Source organism: Nerophis ophidion, linkage group LG22, assembly GCF_033978795.1.
Source record: "Nerophis ophidion isolate RoL-2023_Sa linkage group LG22, RoL_Noph_v1.0, whole genome shotgun sequence".
NCBI classification, from domain to species: Eukaryota; Metazoa; Chordata; class Actinopteri; order Syngnathiformes; family Syngnathidae; genus Nerophis; species Nerophis ophidion.
This window is the reverse complement of record NC_084632.1, coordinates 4,814,690-4,829,331: the sequence shown is the minus strand read 5'-3', so window position 1 is coordinate 4,829,331 and position 14,642 is coordinate 4,814,690. Positions and strand designations below refer to the sequence as shown.

The 14,642-nt window shown below is 41.2% G+C and overlaps 1 protein-coding gene and 1 long non-coding RNA gene across 7 annotated transcripts in view; one reads left to right on the top strand and one right to left on the bottom strand.

Moving 5' to 3' along the window:
* Window positions 1-14,642, bottom strand: part of obscna (obscurin, cytoskeletal calmodulin and titin-interacting RhoGEF a) — a 171,852-nt gene that overhangs the window by 106,065 nt on the left and 51,145 nt on the right. For all 6 annotated transcript variants that reach the window (XM_061883080.1, XM_061883082.1, XM_061883081.1 and 3 more), the window contains exons 22-31: window positions 13,365-13,631; window positions 7,883-8,149; window positions 5,949-6,215; window positions 5,353-5,619; window positions 5,026-5,292; window positions 4,687-4,953; window positions 4,290-4,559; window positions 3,921-4,199; window positions 3,597-3,854; window positions 3,254-3,520 (exon numbers count right to left, since the gene is read on the bottom strand). In XM_061883080.1, coding sequence (XP_061739064.1) covers window positions 3,254-3,520; window positions 3,597-3,854; window positions 3,921-4,199; window positions 4,290-4,559; window positions 4,687-4,953; window positions 5,026-5,292; window positions 5,353-5,619; window positions 5,949-6,215; window positions 7,883-8,149; window positions 13,365-13,631 — 2,676 coding nt within the window. The remainder of the gene's footprint in view (window positions 1-3,253; window positions 3,521-3,596; window positions 3,855-3,920; window positions 4,200-4,289; window positions 4,560-4,686; window positions 4,954-5,025; window positions 5,293-5,352; window positions 5,620-5,948; window positions 6,216-7,882; window positions 8,150-13,364; window positions 13,632-14,642) is intronic.
* Window positions 1-14,642, top strand: part of LOC133540468 (uncharacterized) — an 83,529-nt gene that overhangs the window by 32,006 nt on the left and 36,881 nt on the right. The window lies entirely within an intron of this gene.

Here is a 14,642-nt window from a genome sequence, read left to right as displayed (position 1 = left end):
GAGGAGATCTACCTCATTCCTATTTATAATTTATATTTATTTATTTATGAAAGAGACATTTTTGTTAACAAGTTAATGGTGTTTAATGACAATACAAGCATGTGTAACACATATAGATGTCTTTCTTTCACGAAGACAAGAATATAAGTTGGTGTATTACCTGATTCTGATGACTTGCATTGATTGGAATCAGACAGTAATGATGATAACACCCACATTTTCAAATGGAGGAGAAAAAAAGTTGTCCTTTCTGTACAATACCACATGAAAGTGGTTGGTTTTTGGCATCTAATTCATCCAGCTTCCATACACTTTACAAGAAAAACATTGGCGGCAAATTCCGTAGCTTGCTTGATTGACATTCACGGCACCCGAGGGTCTTGTGAGATGACGCTGGCTGCTGCCAGTTCATTATTATGAAAAAATGACAGAGAGGAAGGCGAGAAACACTTTTTATTTCAACAGACTTTCGCGCCGTCCCTTCCGTCAAAACTCTAAAGGCCGACTGCACATTTCCTATCTTCACAATAAAATCCTTGCTTCATGCTGCCTGCGCTAACAAAATAAGAGTCTCGGAAAGCTGGCGTGCACAAGTGATGTGCACGCCAGCTTTCTGAGGGATCGCTTGTGCACGCCAGTTTTCCGAGACTCTGTATTTAGTTAGCGCAGGCAGCATGAAGCAGGGCTTTTATTGTGAAGATAGGAAATGTGCAGTCGGCCTTTAGAGTTTTGACGGAAGGTACGGCGCGAGAGTCTGTTGAAATAAAAAGTGTTTCTCGCCTTCCTCTTGGTCATATTTTCATAATAATGATCTTGCAGCAGCCAGCGTCATCTCACAAGACCCTCCGGTACCGTGAATGTCATTTAAGTGACGTCTTGGTGAAGATTGATGATCACTCATTTTTAGGTCTATTTTTTTTAAAAGCCTGGCTGGAGATCGACTGACACACCCCCCGCGGTCGACTGGTAGCTCGCAATCAACGTAATGGGCACCCCTGATCTAGATTCATGAACTTCATTCTAAACATTTCTTCACAAAAAAAGAAATCTTTAACATCAATATTTATGGAACATGTCTACAAAAAACGGCGGGCGGTGTTGATGAATGTGGACCCCGACTTAAACAAGTTGAAAAACTTATTGGGGTGTTAGCATTTAGTGGTCAATTGTACGGAATATGTACTGTACTGTGCAATCTACTAATAAAAGTCTCAATCAATCAACCATAAAAAAGAACTTTATATGTAGAAAAGTTTTGTTAAGAAACCATTCTGAGCCTTAACTTATTTAGTTTTTATTTTATGTTATATATGTATTAACCCTGGCAATTGACCCTGTGTGTATATGTATGTTATGCCTTTGTTTACAAATTTGGTTTTCTTACTGTACCGAAAATGAACCGAACCGTGACCTCTAAACCGAGGTACGTACCAAACCGAAATTTTTGTGTACCGTTACACCCCTATCTTAAGGTGTTTGAGAGTGAAGTTTACCAAGGTACAATTTGACACATTTCACTGGCTGGCCTCTGTACATTACCAGTCCCGCTACGAACACATGGCTACTAATGATTTATTTGATTGCTTATGAGCTTGTTTCCACCAGTATTAGCAAGGTCTTGTCATATTTAATTGCTTGTTTACTTTCGTTTCAAAGTATCTACCTCCCTGAGCTTAAAGCGCTTCGCAAATGAGAAACAACCTGAGGACGACACGATGACAAAATGATGGTGAACATTATTGATCATAAATCAGGTTTTACCTGACCAATTTTCATTCAGTTCAAGACTCGTAAGTAGTTTCAAGTTGAAAAGGGGCATCTGTTTGGCTGCGTCATAATGCTACGCTTTATATTGACAGCGGGTTAATATACTGTATATACTGTACAGTATGTCCAACTGTTTTTGCATATTTAGTGCAAATGCTTTCCAGCACATGGTACTTACAGTGGGGCAAAAAAGTATTTAGTCAGCCACCGATTGTGCAAGTTCTCCCACTTAAAATGATAACAGAGGTCTGTAATTTTCATCATAGGTACACTTCAACTGTGAGAGACAGAATGTGAAAAAAAATCTAGGAATTCACATTTTAAGGAATTTTAAAGAATTTATTTGTAAATTATGGTGGAAAATAAGTATTTGGTCAACCATTCAAAGCTCTCACTGATGGAAGGAGGTTTTGGCTCAAAATCTCACGATACATGGCCCCATTCATTCTTTCCTTAACACGGATCAATCGTCCTGTCCCCTTAGTAGAAAAACAGCCCCAAAGCATGATGTTTCTACCCCCATGCTTCACAGTAGGTTTGGTGTTCTTGGGATGCAACTCGGTATTCTTTTATCTCCAAACACGACGAGTTGAGTTTATACCAAAAAGTTTTATTTTGGTTTCATCTGACCACATGACATTCTCCCATTCCTTTGCTGTATCATCCATGTGCTCTCTGGCAAACTTCAGACGGGCCTGGACATGCACTGGCTTCAGCAGGGGGACACATCCGGCACTGCAGGATTTGATTCCCTGTCGGGGTAGTGTCTTACTGATGGTCACCTTTGTTACTTTGGTCCCAGCTCTCCGCAGGTCATTCACCAGGTCCCCCCGTGTGGTTCTGTGATTTTTGCTCACCGTTCTCATGATCATTTTGGCCCCACGGGATGAGATCTTGCGTAGAGCCCCAGATTGAGGGAGATTATCAGTGGTCTTGTATGTCTTCCATTTTCTGATAATTGCTCCCACAGTTGATTTTTTTCACACCAAGCTGCTTGCCTATTGTAGATTCACTCTTCCCAGTCTGGTGCAGGTCTACAATTATTTTCCTGGTGTTCTTCAACAGCTCTTTGGTCTTGGCCATAGTGGAGTTTGGAGTCTGATTGTTTGAGGCTGTGGACAGGTGTCTTTTATACAGATAACGAGTTCAAACAAGTGCCATTAATACAGGTAACAAGTGGAGGACAGAAGAGCTTCTTAAAGAAGAAGTTACAGGTCTGTGAGAGCCAGAGATCTTCCTTGTTTGAAGTGACCAAATACTTATTTTCTACCATAATTTACAAATAAATTCTTTAAAATTCCTACAATGTGAATTCCTGGAGGGTTTTTTTCACTTTCTGTCTCTCACAGTTGAAGTGTACCTATGATGAAAATTACAGACCTCTGTCATCATTTTAAGTGGGAGAACTTGCACAATCGCTGGCTGACTAAATACTTGTTTGCCCCACTGATTTGTTTACCTATGGCTAAAGGTAAAATTAATGCACCTTTGACTGTAACAGCTGCAGTTGTCTCCGCACTTCCCACTTGACACGTGTAGCTGCCGCTGTCCTCAAGCTTCAGCTCCTTGATGTGAAGTTGGAGAAGGCAGCCATCTTGTGTCATCTCGTACTTCCTGCCGGCCCGCAGTGGCAGTCTGTTTTTTTTCCATTGCACCGGCATCTCAAGTTTGGACAGCTCGCAGTACAGAATAACTGAGCTTCCCTCCTCACTCTCAACACTCTGCAACTCTTCCTGGAAAAATGGAGGTAGCTCTGGCGAAGGGAAGAGAAAGAACTCAAATGGACACACCGATTCAGCTCCGTTATGTCACCCGACTTCATGTATTACCTGTCACGCTAAGCTTGGCAGTGGCCTGCACGTCTCCTGTATCGCAACAGTAGACCCCAACATCCAGAGAGTCCACAGCATGGATGAGCAGTAGGCTGATTTTTCCTTCCTTTCGCATTTCAAATTTATCGCTGTTTTTGAGAGGGATGTGGTTCCGCCTCCAGGTAACATTGCTTCTGAAGTCCGAGGTTGTGCAGGACAAAGTAGCTGTCTCTCCCTCCATGATTGTCACATCTTTAGGAACCTCCTCAAATAGAACTGGAAAATATTTGTCTCTTTAGCGGATCTTCACAACAGCGCAAAATATTTATGCACTCCTTTCACCTTTGGCCTTTGGTACCACTAGAAGGCTTGCGGAGGTCCTTTCCTCCCCGACCACAAATGCCACGATTCCCGTCTCCTCAGGTGTTGTCATGGTTAGCAGCAGTCGGTGTTGACGGCCCTGGCATGTCATCTGGTTCATCTCGTTCCTCTGCAGTGGGCTGGAGCCGAGCCACCACATACCCTCGCTCACATTGACGTGACTGAGCTCGCACACAAACTCTGCGTCCTCCCCCGCCGTCACCGTAGCATCTTTAAGCCCCGTCACAATTCGCACTCGTTCTTTGTTGGACATAGTTAGACATAGATGGTTTTAAAGAAATGGAGCTCATATTCAGATAAATAAGGGATGGAATAATTGTTTCCACACACCTCTTACAACCAACTTGGAAGTGGTCTTCTTTCCCCTGGTGATGCAACAATATTCACCAACATCTTCTAAACACAGCTGCTTGATCTCAAGCATATGCGTAGGTCCTTTTTTTGTTATAATCACTCGTCCGTCCTCTTCAACCACAGCGTTGTCTTTCTTCCAAGTGACTGGGACGTTAGCGCTTGAAACTTCACACGACAGCAGCACCGATTTGCCCTCCATCACCGCTTGGCTGTCCAGCTCTTTCACGAAGAACACAGATGCCGCTGCTACAGAATCAGAAAAAGAGATGTTGTGAAAAAAAGGGAGTCTTAGTGGAACAAACTCTTGTAACTTATAAATGTGCATTATTTGTGTAGCAAATCCTTGAAGAAAAACTAGAAGAATGAGTGATACCTCGCACGTTCACTTCCGCCGTGGTCTTCTGCTCACCAAAGACACAACTGTACTCCCCAACGTCCTCCGGCTGGGTGTTTTTGATGATCATCTCAGCTATGTTCTCCTTCAGAGTCATCTGATACCTTCCGCCTGGATGCAGCTGGTCCTCCCCCTTCCACCATTGCACAGCTACCCCAGTCCTAGAAAGTTCGCATCTAAGGGTTATGTTGCCTCCCTCAGCAGCTTCCTGGTTCTTCAAACCCAGCTTAAAGGTGAGGGGGATAGCTGAGAATGTAGAATAGACAAACGTATCATTATGTTTGACTGCACCCATTCATCCATACTGTGATGTCTCACGTGTAACATCGATGTTGGCTATGGTCTTGACGTCGCCGTAGACACAGCTGTAGACCCCGCTGTCCTCCAGTTGTATGTTTTTAATAGTGAGCTCCAACATGCTGTTTCGATTTTTTATCTGATACTTGAAATTATTTTTCAGTAGCTCTTGTCCCTTCCTCCACTCCACAGCAAGGCCAGGTTTGGACAGTTCACACGTCAAGGTCACGCTGCTCTCCTCCTCCACTTGCTGGTTCTTCAGTTTGGTTTTGAACATGATAGGAGGCGCTGGACAGACACGTTTTTTGTTCACACGCTGGGCTATTTAGTGAAAATGAAACCACCCACCTTTTACCAGCAGCTCAGCAGTTGACTGGGTGTCTTTCGTCTTGCAGGTGTATTTCCCAGAATCACTCTCCTCTGTGTTGTTGATGAAAAGTTTGGTGAAATGTCCCTCCTGCTGCATTTCGTATTTATAACCCGGCTTTAGGATCACTCTTCCTTTCCTCCAGTCCACCGGAGCTCCAGGTTTGGACAACTCACAACAGAAAACTCCACTGTTACCTTCCTTCACCTCCAAGTTCTGAATTTCTTGCTTGAACGTGACAGGAAGTTCTGGGGAAAAACAACACATGGAAATCCAATGTATTGCTTTCACTAATTAGATTTTACATAAGTACAGGCATGTTGGTGTTTAAATATGGGCAACACAGGCAATTGCTCAGGGTGGAAAACTGCGTGGATGTGGGCTTGTGTTAATAGTGATTGAAAGTTCCGATGTTCATCAATGCATTTCCCCAGGAATATGATTGGTGGAGAATTAGGAATGGGTGTGTTGCTGATCTGAAGAGTAGGGTTGGAAATCTAAGGCTAAAGTGGGTCTTGCGATCTTTGAAAGGTAGAATTATTTTTCCAATCATCTCCTGACTCTGAATGACGCCTACCTCTTACTTTGATATCAGCTGACGTCACAGCTGTACCAACAGAGCAGCTGTATTCACCAGCATCCTTGAGCGTCACGTCTCTCATCAGCAACTCACACACCCTGCCCTCCTGCTTTAGCTGATATTTGGCACCCTCGTTCAGGAGTTGAGCATCTTTACGCCATTCAACCGGGACTCCTGGTTTGGAGAGCTCGCAGTGGAGTATCACGCTGCTCTCCTCCACCACTTCCTGGTCCTTCAGCTTTTGTTTGAAAATCACTGGAATTGCTGAAAGGGGAAAATACTTTAATTAATGTGTGGACTTTTCGATTTAACTGCACCATCCAATGATAATTAAACACAATGGTTGAATTGGAATTCTATCTTTATGAAGAAAAGGTTGTCAATACAGTAATTGTTGTGGTTTACAGAGGTGTCTAATTGTATTGCATCATTCTGTGTTTTAAACCCCTCAACGCAGTCAAGGCGTTGAGGGGTTCCGGTTTGGTGACCGCAGGATTAGGTCTCTGCTTTTTGCAAATGATGTGGTCCTGATGGCTTCATCTGACCGGGATCTTCAGCTCTCGCTGGATCGGTTCGCAGTGAAGCGACCGGAATGAGAATCAGCACCTCCAAGTTGAGTCCATGGTTCTCGCCCGGAAAAGGGTAGAATGCCATCTCTGGGTTCGGGAGGAGACCCTGCCCCAAGTGGAGGAGTTCAAGTACCTAGGAGTCTTGTTCACGAGTGAGGGAAGAGTGGATCGTGAGATCGACAGGCGGATCGGTGCGGCGTCTTCAGTAATGCGGACGTTGTACCGATCCGTTGTGGTGAAGAAGGAGCTGAGCCGGAAGGCAAAGTTCTCAATTTACCGGTCGATCTACGTTCCCATCCTCACCTATGGTCATGAGCTTTGGGTCATGACCGAAAGGATAAGATCACGGGTACAAGCGGCCCAAATGAGTTTGGGTCTCTCCCTTAGAGATAGGGTGAGAAGCTCTGCCATCCGGGAGGAACTCATAGTAAAGCCGCTGCTCCTCCACATGGAGAGGAGCCAGATGAGGTGGTTTGGGCATCTGGTCAGGATGCCACCCGAACGCCTCCCTAGGGAGGTGTTTAGGGCACGTCCAACCGGTAGGAGGCCACGGGGAAGACCCAGGACACGCTGGGAAGACTATGTCTCCCGGCTGGCCTGGGAACGCCTCGGGATCCCCCGGGAAGAGCTAGACGAAGTGGCTGGGGAGAGGGAAGTCTGGGTTTCCCTACTTAGGCTGTTGCCCCCGCGACCCGACCTCGGATAAGCGGAAGATGATGGATGGATGGGATGGAGTTGACAACTTGGGCTGCCAGCTCGGTGCCTAGGGCTCGATTTTTGACAGGAGCTGAACCAGGCGGGTTCCACCAACAGTGCCACCGAAAGGCCAACACAAGCCTCACAAGGGTGAGGCTTGTGTTGGCTGGGGAAAGGGAAGTCTGGGTTTCCCTGCTTAGGCTGTTGCCCCCGTGACCCGACCTTGGATAAGCGGAAGAAGATGGATGGATGGATGGATGGATGGAAAGAAAAGGTGATGTAACACAGTGGTGAACATGCCCTTTCCCAACTACTTTGGCACATGTTGCAGCCATGAAATTCTAAGTTAATTATTATTTGAAAAAAAACTAAAAGTTTATGAGTTTGAACATCAAATATGTTGTCTTTGTAGCATATTCAACTGAAAATGGGTTGAAAATGACTTGCAAATCATTGTATTCCGTTTATATTCACATCTAACACAATTCCCCAACTCATATGGAAACGGGGTTTGTATATCGGTACTGCGATAGTAAACCCATGTAAATAGGATGACCGCCCAAAGTTGCACAACTCCCAGGGTTGGTGTTCCACAGGGCTGGAGACGATGGCCATAATGTTGTGTGATCAGTTAATGGATGCGATACAAAAAGTGTGTTCTCTCACCGGTGATTATGATGGTAGCGGTTGTTTTAACGTCTTGACAGACGCAGCAGTACAGGCCGCTGTCCTCGGGCTGGCTCTTCCTGATGAGTAGTTCCATGGTGGAGCCTCTTTGTGTCAGCTGGTAGTTCTCGTCGTTGGTTAACACTCGCTCTCCTTTCATCCACTGAGCGCTCAGCCCCGCTTTGGACAGCTGGCAGCAGAGAGCTACGGCGTTGCCCTCCTGCACTTCCACGTTACTCAGCTCTCGGAGGAACCGGACAGGTCGTTCTGACGAGGAAAATGTATTTGTTTTTTACATCTTGACAGAAAAATACATAAACTACATGCATTCGCACATATTTTAAACTTAAGTATCATCTAATAATGCAACAAATATATTACGATAAATTCAACCCCCAAAAATTGTGGTGCCGTTTGCCATTTACAGTAGTGCACTGGAGATCAGGGGTCGGGAACCTTTTTGGCTGAGAGAGCCATGAAAGCCAAATATTTCAAAATGTATTTCTGTGAGAGCCATATCATATTTTTTAACACTGAATACAACTAAATGTGTGCATTTTTAAGTAAGACCAACATTTTTAGAGTATAATAAGTCTTTTATTCTTTTTAATAACATTGTTATTCTGAAGCTAACCAATAATAAATAAAATGTCATGTCTGTTGATCATGTTTTTTTTTGGCCATGTGCTGTTTGTCCTTTGGACTCTTTAAGTTCCTGTTTTTTTCCACTCCCTTGTCTGGTTTCCTTGGTTACTCATTTTGTCCACCTGTCTCTGGTGGACAAAATGCCCGCTCACCTGCTTCCCGAGCACTAATCAGAGGCAGTAATTAAGCTCGTCTTTGCCAGTCAGTCGCCCTGTGCTGGCTTGTTTCATGCCTTGCCATAGTTTCGTGCACAAACCACGCAAGTAAGTTTTGTGTGATTTATGTTCATAGTCTGTTTATGCGTTAACTTTGTTCCTTAGCCCAAGTTGTGCCTCCCCTGTGAGCGATTTTTGTTTGTATATTTTTTTTAGTTTAAATTAAATCATGTTTTTACCTAAATGCCATGTCCCGAGAAGTCCGTCTGCCTTCCTGGGGGGACGACCCGAGCACTAATCAGAGGCAGTATTTAAGCTCGTCTTTGCCAGTCAGTCGCCCTAGCGTCAATGTGATCTTTTCTCGCTCTGTGCTGGCTTGTTTCATGCCTTCCCATAGTTTCGTGCACAAATCACACAAGTGAGTTTTGTGTGATTTATGTTCATAGTCTGTTTATGCGTTAGCTTTGTTCCTTAGCCCAAGTTGTGCCTCCGCTGTGAGCGATTTTTGTTTGTATATTTTTTTTAGTTTAAATTAAATCATGTTTTTACCTAAATGCCATGTCCCGAGTAGTCCGTCTGCCTTCCTGGGAGAACGACCCTGCAGCAAGCTGCGACTCCCCCATCGTGACATAAAATATTTCCTACCATTAATGCGACTTCTTGAGCAGGTGCTGTAGAAAACGGATGGATTTAAATGCATGAGAATGTTTTATATTTTGCACGTTATTTTTAGCACTGTGATTACCAGCGAAATTATTCATAATTATCGTGTTAAGCAATGTCAGCTAAGTTTTATCCGAGAGCCAGATGCAGTCATCAAAAGAGCCACATCTGGCTCTAGAGCCATAGGTTCCCTACCACTGCTGTAGAATGTACAGTTGTTTTTACGGTAAAAAAAAAAAAACAGGCATCTCAGTTGTCAGGATTTTACTGTAAAAAGGCATTCTTTCTATTTGAAGTAAAAATATGAAAACTGAGCTAGCAGTTTTTTACTGTCAAAAAGTGATGCTGTTTGCAATTTACAGTAATACACTGTAGTACACTGTAAAATTTACAGTTGTGGTTTTTACATAAGTTGGATCACCGTGCATAGCTCGTTTGGTAGAGCGGCCCTGCCAGCAACTTGAGGCTTGCAGGTTCGATTCCCGCCTCCGCCATCCTAGTCACTGCCGTTGTGTCCTTGGGCAAGACACTTTACCCACCTGCTCCCAGTGCCACCCACACTGGTTTAAATGGAACTTAGATATTGGGTTTCACTATGTAAAGCGCTTTGAGTCACTAGAGAAAAGCGCTATATAAATATAATTCACTTCACTTCACAGTTGCGATGAGGTGGCGACTTGTCAAGGGTGTACCCCGCCTTCCGCCCGATTGTAGCTGAGGTAGGCACCAGCGCCCCCCGCAACCCCAAATGGGAATAAGCGGTAGAAAATGGATGGATGGATGGATGGCTTTTTACAGAAAAAAAACAAACCTGGCTGCTGAGCTTACAGAATTTTACTGTAAAAAAGCATTTTACTATTTGAAGTAAAAATTAAAAAAAAATTGCAGCCACCACTTTTTTTTACTGTAAAAAAGTGGTACTGTTTGCAATTTACAGTAATACACTGGAGTACACTGTAAAATTGAGAGTTTTTCTTACGGTAAAAGAAAATGGAAGTTATGTTGCCAGAATTTTACCATAAGAAAGCAATTTTCTATTTACAGTAAAAAAAAAAATACAATTTACAGTAAAATTCTGGCAACTAAGCTGCCATTTATTTTTACTGTAAAAAAAAATGTGGTACCGTTTACCATTCACAGTAATACATTGTAGAATTTACAGTTGTAGTTTTTACAGTAAAAAAAACTGGCTGCTCAGCTTACAGAATTTTAACGTAAAAAGCATTTTACTATTTAAAATAAAAACTTAAAAAAAGTTGCAGTTAACTGGAAAATTCTACCAATTGAGTTACCACCTTTTTTTACTGTAAAAAAGTGGTACTGTTTGCAATTTACAGTAATACACTGGAGTACAGTGTAAAATTGAGAGTTGTTTTTTACGGTAAAAAATTGGCTGTTGCCAGAATTTTACCATAAGAAAGCAATTTTCTATTTACAGTAAAAATAAAAATAAATACATTTTACAGTAAAAGTCTGGCAACTAAGCTGCTATGTTTTTTATTGTAAAAAAATTGGTACCGTTTACTATTTACAGTAATAAATTGTAGAATTTACAGTTGTAGTTTTTACAGTTAAAAAAAACTGGCTGCTCAGCTTACAGAATTTTTACGTAAAAAGCATTTTACAATTTAAAATAAAAATGTAAAAAAAGTTGCAGTGAACTGGAAAATTCTGTCAACTGAGCTACCATTTTTTTTTTTACTATAAAAAAGTGCTACTGTTTGCAATTTACAGTAATACACTGTAAAATCTAGAATTGTTTTTACGCTAAAAAACCGTCAGTTCAGTTGCCAGAATTTTCCAGTTGATTGCACCTTTTTTAATTTTTAATTCAAATTCAAGCAATTTTTTATTTACAGTAAAAAAAAAAAAAATACATTTACAGTAAAATTCTAGCAACTAAGCTGCCATTTTTTTACTGTAAAAAATGTGGTACCGTTTACCATTTACCGTAATACTTTGTAGAATTTACAGTTGTGGTTTTTACAGTAAAAAAACAACTGGCAGCTCAGCTTGCAGAATTTTATCGTAAAAAGCATTTTACTATTTTAAATAAAAACTTAAAAAAAGTTGCAGTGAACTAGAAAATTGTGGTAATGTTTGCAATTTACAGTAATACACTGTAAAATCTAGAATTGTTTTTACGGTAAAAAACTGCCAGTTCAGTTGCCAGAATTTTCCAGTTAATTGCACCTTTTTTAATTTTTACTTCAAATTCAAGCAATTTTCTATTTACAGTAAAAAAAAAAAAATACATTTACAGTAAAATTCTAGCAACTAAGCTGCCATTTTTTTTACTGTAAAAAATGTGGTACCGTTTACCATTTACCGTAATACATTGTAGAATTTACAGTTGTGGTTTTTACAGTAAAAAAAAAAACTGGCAGCTCAGCTTACAGAATTTTAACGTAAAAAGCATTTTACTATTTAAAATAAAAATGTAAAAAAAGTTGCAATGAACTGGAAAATTCTGTCAACTGAGCTACCAGTTTTTTTTTACTGTTAAAAAGTGGTACTGTTTGCAATTTACAGTAATACACTGTAAAATCTAGAATTGCTTTTACGGTAAAAAAACTTGTCAGTTCAGTTGCCGTAATTTTCCGGTTAATTGCACCTTTTTTAATTTTTACTTCAAATTCAAGCCATTTTCTATTTACAGTAAAAAAAAAAAAATACATTTACAGTAAAATTCTAGCAACTAAGCTGCCATTTTTTTACTGTAAAAAATGTGGTACTGCTTACCATTTACCGTAATACATTGTAGAATTTACAGTTGTGGTTTTTACAGTAAAAAAAAAACAACTGGCAGCTCAGCTTACAGAATTTTACCGTAAAAAAGCAGTTCACTACTTACAGTAAAATAAAAAAACTGAAATGTTGCAGTAAAATTCTGTCAACTGAGCTGACAATTTTGTATCGTAAAAACCAGCCTTATTGTTTTTCCATCTACACTAATATGCTGTAAAAACCACCGTACATTTTACCATAAAATTATTGCGACTGAGCTGGGAGGTTGTTGTTTTTTTACTGTAAATCTACAGATTGCCTTTTTTTTTAATTTTATGTAAAAATAAAAATCTAATGTATAGGGAATTGTGTAATATTCACTGTTAGAAGTTCAGTGGACAGAATTTTACCGTAAAAAAAAGTAGTTTACTATTTGAAGTAAAAATTAAAAATAAAAGGTACAATTAACTCAGTGTCGAACATCACTGCGATGTGACCCTCAATGAAAAGCAGTTAGACACTCCTGACTAGGGATGCACCCATTAATCGGTAACCGAATATATTCGGCCGAATATGGCAAAAAAAGCCACATTCGGCCTTCGGTGGAATGAGTTAAAAACAAGGCCAAATAGTGGCGTGTGACGCAATTTTTTGACGCGGTGACGTTGGGATATGTTGTGTACCTGTATAAGTGTATGAGGTTACAAGCACACACTTATTGAGATTTAGTGGGGCCTCTGTTTACATTATTAGCCTGTTGTGTAGGCTACCTGTATAAGTGTATGAGGTTACAAGCACACACTTATTGAGATTTACTTAAGCCTTCTGTTTACATTATTAGCATATCTACTGTGGCTAAGCAGACTTTTGCCAAAAGGACAATAATTCATTTGTTGTGGGTTTATCCACTTTAATGCACTTTTTTTTTTTTTTTGGAATGCATGTTTTGTTTGAAGGCCTAATATAAATGAAAAACTTTGTGCTTTTTTTTGAAAAGTAAAGGCTACTGGAATATTAAAAAAATGTCAATATTCAATAAAAAAAATAATTTATTTGAAAAGCATGTCTAAATATTTATTCTAGGCTATTTATGCAATATTTAAAAAATTGTGAAAAACTGCATTCATTATTCGGTATTCGGCCAAGCGTTTAAATTTTATTCGGCTTCGGCCACACATTTTCATTTCGGTGCATCCCTACTCCTGACCTATGTTATCATCAGTGTACATTATAACTGACCACGTAAGTCAATATGTGACTTATACTGTACATCCCCGTATTTACATCCTCACCATTCACGGCCACCCGGGCTGTGGTACTCTCCTGACCGCACGTGCAGGTGTAATCCCCGGCGTCGTCCAGGTCCACCTGTCCAATGGTCATCTCCAGCTGCAAATCCTTCCTCCTCATCTGGTACTTGTCCCCCTGCCTCAGCAGCAAGCCTCCTCTCCTCCATTCCACCGAGGAGGCGGCTTTGTTGAGCTGGCAGCGTAAAAACACGCTGCTGCCTTCCACGGCCTCCTGGTTTGTCAGCAGCAGCGTGAAACGTGGCGCCAAACCTGCCCGGGCGAGAAACCGCATTACGGCACGGGCCAGCAAGAATCCACACAACTACTTGAAATTGTGAGTGAATGAAAGTCAGGACCAACGTTACTTAATTAGCATTAAAAGATTACAGTTGGTAAAAAATGCGGCTGCTAGACTTTTGACAAGAACAAGAAAGTTTGATCACATTACGCCTGTACTGTATATACCTTTATATACATATATACATACATATACTGGCTCACCAGCACTGGCTTCCTGTGCACTTAAGATGTGACTTTAAGGTTTTACTACTTACGTATAAAATACTACACGGTTTAGCTTCATCCTATCTTGCCGATTGTATTGTACCATATGTCCCGGCAAGAAATCCGCGTTCAAAAGACTCCGGCTTATTAGTGATTCCTAGAGCCCAAAAAAAGTCTGCGGGCTATAGAACTTACATTCATATTTTGTTGAAGTGTTAGCCAATAAATATATTTATTAAGTATTTTTTAGAATGTTTTTGATAAATCTCACTTAACCCTTGGCATACCTTCACATAGCATACCATCTATAAGAGAACTTCTGCTCTACAACTCGTCATTGCGCACATAACACAACTAAAGTGACAACTCTAAATAATGTTTTGCGAGACTTGTGCAGAACGTTAGCGGCTGCAAGACGTACTTACTCAACAGCCATACAGGTCACACTGAGGGTGGCCGTATAAACAACTTTAACACTGTTACAAATATGCGCCACACTGTGAACACACACCAAACAAGACATTTTTGGAGAACATCCGCACCGTGATCCAACTTAAACACAAGAGAAGAAATACCCAGAACACCTTGCAGCCCAAACTCTCCCGGGCTACAATATACACAACCTCAACCGACGCAAGTATGGAGGATGGGAGCGTGGGGGGTTGGCGTTAGCGTGGGTGTGTGTATTGTAGCCCGGAAGAGTCAGGGCTGCATGGGATTCTGGGTATTTGTTCTGTTGAGTTTATGTTGTATTACAGTGCAGATGTTCTCCTGTTT